The sequence below is a fragment of the Octodon degus genome, unplaced genomic scaffold (assembly GCF_000260255.1).
Source record: "Octodon degus isolate 3935 unplaced genomic scaffold, OctDeg1.0 scaffold00021, whole genome shotgun sequence".
NCBI classification, from domain to species: domain Eukaryota; kingdom Metazoa; phylum Chordata; class Mammalia; order Rodentia; family Octodontidae; genus Octodon; species Octodon degus.
In genome coordinates, this window is record NW_004524597.1 from 12485956 (window position 1) to 12492637 (window position 6682).

General features: G+C 42.8%; 1 protein-coding gene across 1 annotated transcript in view; it reads right to left on the bottom strand.

Annotated features, from left to right (window-relative positions):
• Positions 1–4038: 4038 nt before the first annotated feature.
• Mroh9 (maestro heat like repeat family member 9) overlaps positions 4039–6682 on the bottom strand; it is a 112173-nt gene continuing 109529 nt past the window's right edge. The window contains exons 22-24 of the mRNA XM_023711420.1: positions 5101–5296; positions 4231–4299; positions 4039–4070 (exon numbers count right to left, since the gene is read on the bottom strand). Coding sequence (XP_023567188.1) covers positions 4236–4299; positions 5101–5296 — 260 coding nt within the window. The 3' untranslated portion in view covers positions 4039–4070; positions 4231–4235. The remainder of the gene's footprint in view (positions 4071–4230; positions 4300–5100; positions 5297–6682) is intronic.

Below are 6682 nucleotides of genomic sequence, written 5' to 3' on the forward strand. Positions count from 1 at the left end.
TTTCAAGTCAGGAATAGTAATGCCACCTGCCTTGTCTTTATTGCCCAGAATTGCCCTTGCTATTCTAGGTCTTTTCCAGTTCCAGATAAATTTTAGGAATGATTTCTCTATGTCTGTGAGATATCTAAATAGAATTTCTAAAAATTTTTTCGCTGTTGGATTTTTGCACATAGTGATTACAGTAAGCATGGGGGGTTACATATCCATATGGCATCTTGGTCATTTTTCCTCCACTCTCCTCTTTGTCTACCTTCCTAGAGCCCCTGCCCATTCCTACAGAGTCTACATGTCTGTTTCTCTCAGGGCTCTTTTGTTTTTTCTCCTGCTCTTTATTTATATTTTGGGTCTCTCGTATCAGGGAAAGAACACACTAGAACTATGAGAGTGATGTGCCCAGGTTTCTCCCACCTGGCTGGGCCAGGATTCTTTCAGCACGTGGGCTGGGAGTCGGGGTGGGTGAGCTCTGCAGAGGGAGGGGCTCCCGGGAACTTTGTGCTGGCAAACTCAGGAAGCCAAATGAGGAAGGTGGGGAGATGAGCGATGGGCGTTCACTGATCCATTGACTAGTGTTAGTGTTTACATCTTTAATACTGCGTAAACCATCCTTGTACAATTATTACATGAAAACTTCTTAAAACCCCATGCCAGCCGTGGGAGGCGCTTAAGGCTCCCAGCTACGGAGCAGAGAGGCCAGGATGCATACCCATGGCTCTCCCAGGCTCCGTGCTAAGAACCATGATAGCAGCAGTGTCTCTGCATGAAGCCAGCTCCTCATTTGTTGCTAGAAGGACATAGGACACAGTCCTGCCAGAAAGCCATCTCCCAGTGGGCCTCTGTTTTACTCATGTGAACAGTGTAAGACACATGATTCACTCTTTATCATCCTGGCACCAGTGTTCATTTAAGCACTGAAAAAAAAAAGTAGGGCCAACCAAATAGCTCAGTGGATTAATTTTTTTTTTCTTATTCGGCAGAACTGGGGATTGAACTCAGGCTCTTGTGCTTGCCAGGGAAGCACTTATTCCACTAAGCCATCTCCCCAGCCCCTGCTCAATGGATTAAAGTACCTGCCCATGGGCTGGGGGTTTTATCCCCAGAGTGCTGTGCCAGTCCTGCCCCTGGGGCATGCTGAGAAAGCGATGGAGACTGGGGGTGGTGGCACACGCCTGTAATCCCAGGCTTTGGGAAGCTGAAAACAGGAGAATCCCTATGAGTCTGCTCTACATAGTGAGACCCTGTAGGCCCTGTACTAAATACATAAAAAAATAAAATATACCAAAAGTAAACATTAAGATGCAAATTAATGCATAGCTCAGTGGACTAAACTCCTGCCTAAGCACAGGGACCATCCCTGGCACCACATGCTCTGCCGGCCCCGCCTCCAGGCACTCTGAGCCAGCTACTGAGACACAGTGTGGTGGCACAAGCCTGTAATCCCATTGCTGGGGAGGCTGAAAACAGGAGGATCACTATGAGTCTGAGCTGTGTAGTGAGACCTTGTACCAAATATGTTAAACAAAACAAAAAAAGAAAGAAAGAAAAGGACTGCTAATACATTATTTGAAATATACATTTGGAAATATTTAATACATATTATATTTCCCAATTGCTTATGCTAAGCACTAAATAAATGTTTGTGTGTAAATAAATAAATGTTGGGCTCTTTTGGCCCTAGCCTTCCAAGGTCAATTAACACTCAGGCCGTATGAGAACTTGTACTGTAACATCATGTAACTCGGTAGTGTCCCAAATTTTCTGATCAAGAAGATTATGGGGCCAAAGAGGAAAGTGATCAATGAGGTAGAGTGTGCCTAAGGAGAGTCACATGGAGAGAAAACATTCTCTCACGCTTTCACAGAGAGCACATTGGCCAAGCAATGGCTGTGACTCATCCACATGGCTGACACTGACAAAGGTTCTACAATCTGAGGTACAGGGTCTCAGGATAAATCCTGAGGGGATTTCACTGACCTTATCAAACTCAAAAGCTACAACTCTTGTTGCATAAGTTGTGCTTTACCTTGGTCTTAACCATCCAGTAGAAAAGTATAAAAATGAAATATAAGAAGTAAAGCCATGCTGTTAGGTTGAGCTGTGGGGGACTCAGGTCAACAATTTCTGACATTGCCAGTCAAGTGGAAGCCCCAGTACTATTATGGACTACTGGACTCTTTTAGAATATTTTGCTGAGTTTACACACCTATAATATTCAAATAACGGAACTTAACAAAAAAAGGGGATAGAGATGAATGTCCATTTTGTATATGTGTATTTAAAATGGTTAGGATAGATATACAGCTACATTCTCTTAATTCAAGGAATAGATGGATTTGTTCTAATAGTGTTTGTAAATAGGATATCATGTCTGCATCTTGTACAACAAATAAACACTAAGAAGACAGTATGCAATGTGTTGATTATTGAAACTGTCTTATTAATTTGATTTGAAACTCCCTCAGGGGCCGGGGAGCTGGCTCAGTGGAATAAGCGCTTCCCTGGCAAGGGCCTGAGTTCAATCCCTGGTTCTGAGAAAAAAAAAAAAAAAAAAAAGAAAAAGAAAAAGAAACTGTCTCATTGCTATTTGTCTCAATAAAATTATGGAAAAAACCAATATTATCTTCTATAGATCCACCTTTTTTTTTATTGACAGAGTCTAAGTTCAGGCTGACCTTGAATTTAGTGTGCATCTCAGGTTGGCCTTGAACTCACAGCAATCCTCCTGCTTCAGCCTCCTGAGTGCTGGGATTACAAGTGTATGCCACTATGCCTGGGTCTACCTGTATTCTTGAAACACACAGATTCCTGAGCCTCATGCCCAAAGATTCTGATATAAGCAATCTGGAATAGCGTGTTTTCTCCTTCTTCTTCTTCTTCTTCTTCTTCTTCTTCTTCTTCTTCTTCTTCTTCTTCTTCTTCTTCTTCTTCTTCTTCTTCGTCGTCGTCGTCGTCGTCGTCGTCGTCGTCGTCGTCGTCGTCTTCATCTTCGTCTTCGTCTTCGTCTTCGTCTTCGTCTTCTCCTTCTCTTTCTCCTTATCCTCCTTCTCCTTCTCCTTCTTCTTTTTCTTCTTTTTTGAAGAGCCTAAATGATTCTAATGGGAAAACTGGGTTTCTACTTAGTGGGTAAAACAGATCCATGTAAGGCAAGTACAGTGGTGGAGAGATTAAGCACTCTGGCCCTGGAGTCCCTGAGTGCAAATACATCCCTGGCTCATCCTTACACTCGCTCAGATTACTTGTCTGTCCTGTGGGCGTTGAAATAATGGCTGACAGCTCAGATACTGCGAGAACCAGGAAGCAAAACACTTTGTAGCATCTGACACGCACTGCTGACCAAGTTCGATCAACTATTATTACCGTGACTTTGCTTGAGGGTGAGTAGGCACCTATGCTCTGGAAACACAGTTCTTTTGCCTTGTAAAGCAATACATTCTGAGGCTCTGGGGAGTAGGAATTGATTATCTTTGAGGGAGTCTTTATTTACCTTGGTTCTCAAGGCATCCTGATAGTTTAGTAGCTGGCAATGGAAATTTGCCCTAATTTTTAATGGTGAGCCTGGGACTACTAGGAAATATAAAATAACATAGGCTAAGGGAAAAATCAAAAGACTCCATTCTTTCATTGTTTTCATTAAATAGCACTTATAAGCATGCGAAAAAGTTTACTGCAGTACAAGAGGAATACATTCTACTAGCACTTTATTAGTTTGGCAAATATTCATCAAGCATACATTAGGTGTCAGGCATCTAATTAGGTGTCAGTTCCAAATTATACAACCAAGTACAAAATACGACAGCTGCTTTCAAGACACTTCAGTTTTGTGGGGCAGAAGGAAAATAGAGCATTTTATTCCAGTCTGATAAACGTAATGAAAGGTACAATCACAGGGCCTTAAGGCAAATGATAGGAGCAATGCCCACCCTGACCTGAAGCAAGAAGGTGTGGAAGGGTGTCCCAGACACCGTATTGTCAGGGGTTGATCAGAGAAGCAGAACCAAGGCTGTGACTTCAGGCGGGGGGAGGAGCTGGGCAGGTAGTCTCTGCAGCTTATCATCTTCAGCTGACCCTGGAGCCTGCAATCAGCAAGGCAGGCAGTGAAGTGGGGGAAGGAAGGACAGGCAGACCTCACGAACCCAAGAGTGTGTGGAGCGTCCTGCCTCCGCCACAGGTGCTCGTCATGCCGGGGTCCTGCAGGAGGAGTTGGCGTCCTTTCCCTTAGAAAACTCAACTCACCTGGTTCAGAAGTCAGAAGGTGGAGGGTCCTGGGGCAGCTGGAATGTCTCCTGATCCACTATTTCTTTTCTATTTCATTTATGAAGAAATAAAAAGAGAAATGAAAGTACCACTGACTACAAGTTGACACACTACAAAACACCACACTCTCATGGGTAGAAGAAAAGGCATTTCCTCGCCCAGTGAGCTGGGATGCCCATACTGCTTGTCCCTGGATCGCCCACCCTGGGGAGAGGAACCTAATCTATCTCACTCAAACACCCCCACTGCCTCGAATGTGTGCGGCTTGAAGAAGCTGCTCAGTATGTGCTTACTGAATCCACTTCCAAGAGCTTTGCCCTAAACCTTGCTGATACAGTTGGGTGTAAGTCACATTTATGGACTCCACATCCTCGACTCAACCAACCACGAGTGAGAAATGTTAGAATATATGTGTCTGTACTAAATCTGCATATTTTTGTCATTATTTCCTAAACAATCCCATATAGCAAGTATTTATATAGCATGAAGCATTATAAGTAATATAAAATATAAAATATTTGGAAAGATATCTATCTATATCTATATCTATATCTATCTATCTGTCTATCTATCTAGTACAAATACTATACCATTTTGGGTAAGGGACTTAAACAACTGCAGGTTTTAGATCTTTTGGGGTCCTAGACCCTAATCCCCACTAATGCTGAGGAAGGACTTAGGTTATTTCGGTTGACTTAGTGGGGTTGATGATGTAGGGCTTCTGATCACTTCTGGAGTTTTCAGATTTATACATTTTAATAGAGGATTTATAAGGGATAATGAGAGCTCATAGCATCTTTCAGAAAAGCAACTACAAACAGACTTAGGTTATTAAGATAAGAAGCTTACAGGTCTTTCTCTGTGGTACTTTTCCAGTTATAAAGAAGTTTTAGTTCCTTGGAGTAGGAGAACTTAAAGAATCTCTGGATAGCATGTTTGATAGTTGCGGATCTTGATCTATTGGCTATTTTCTTTAAAAGATTGTGGGTTATTTCTGCCAAATTATGGATTTCAGGGTCATCTTCCTGGAACATCCGTTCAACAGCTGTGACAGCAGAGAGGCCCTTGGTCAGAGTCAGAGTCTGCTGCTTTCACCTCCCTCTCCCACTCTCACCACTATTGTCTTTTTTTTATGAGCAGAATATATTTATTGAGAGAAAGAAAGCTCCTGTCCTGAGAGAGGGACAGAAGGGGGGCCCGAGCGGGTAGTTTTCCCCCCACCACTATTGTCTTTACTTTGATGAACGGCATCTCATTAAAAGAAAAGTGCAAGTATTCACTAAACATTTACCAGGTACCTATTATGTGTTGAGCACTCTACTCAATAGCATATAAGCATGTACGGGTGAAGACGTTTATGAACACAGAAATATTTTGGTCATAATAATAAAAAATTGTAATCAATCTGTTTATCAATGGGAAACTGCTTAAAAACTAACATTATAGCTGGGTGTGGTGGTCGATGCCTATAACCTGAGCACTCTGGGAGGCTGAAGCAGGAGGATTGCACATTTGAGCACAGTGTGGGCAATTTGGTGAGACTTTGTCTCAAAAACCATATGAAAGTTTGAAGGCACTGGGTTCAATCCCTAATTATGAAATGAATTAGCAAACACATTTAAACATGATGAGGTAGATACAATCCTTGGCACTGAAAGATGCTTGTGACATATGAGGAGGTAAAAAAGTTATAAAACAGTTATGATTATTTAAAAAGACAAAAATATGGCTGGGCGTGGTCACACATTCCTATAATCCCAGCACTCAGGAGGCTGAGGCAGGAAGATCGTTGCAGGTTTGAGGCCAGTGTGGGTTACATAGTGAGTTCAAAGCCAGCCGGAATTACATAGTGAGACCGTGTGTCAAAAACAGCAAATATATGGGTGTGCTGTGCCGGCCACCAAAAAAAAAAAAAAGAAAAAGAAAAAGAAAGAAAGAAAGGAAGGAAGGAAGGAAGGAAGGAAGGAAGAAAGAAAGAAAGAAAGAAAGAAAGAAAGAAAGAAAGAAAGAAAGAAAAGAAAAGAAAAAAGTAGAGAAGATAAAGAGGGGCATTCAGGAAAGAAAAAGGAGAAAGAACAGAAAGAGAAGAAAAGACATAAAAAGAAGAATCAGGGAAACTAGAGGTTGGGCTTGCACAGGCAGTGGGTGTGCTGCACGAATGACAGGGCAGAAGGAAGAGGCTGGGGAAGGAAGCAGCACTTGGCGGGAGGCAGTGGAGCGGGTGCGGCAGGAGGCAGTGGTGGGTATCTAGGGAATCTCTACCTCCAGCTCGTTTTGGTTATGAGCCCAAACTGCTCTGAATGGGGGCCTGGCCCTAGCTCAGTCCTTTAAGTAGCTGCTTCCACAAAGCTGTCAGCCTCGGGTTGCTGGAGTTCGAACCTCACAACTCTCCCGCTGGCCAAACATGCCCTGAAAGCATTCGAGGAACAAA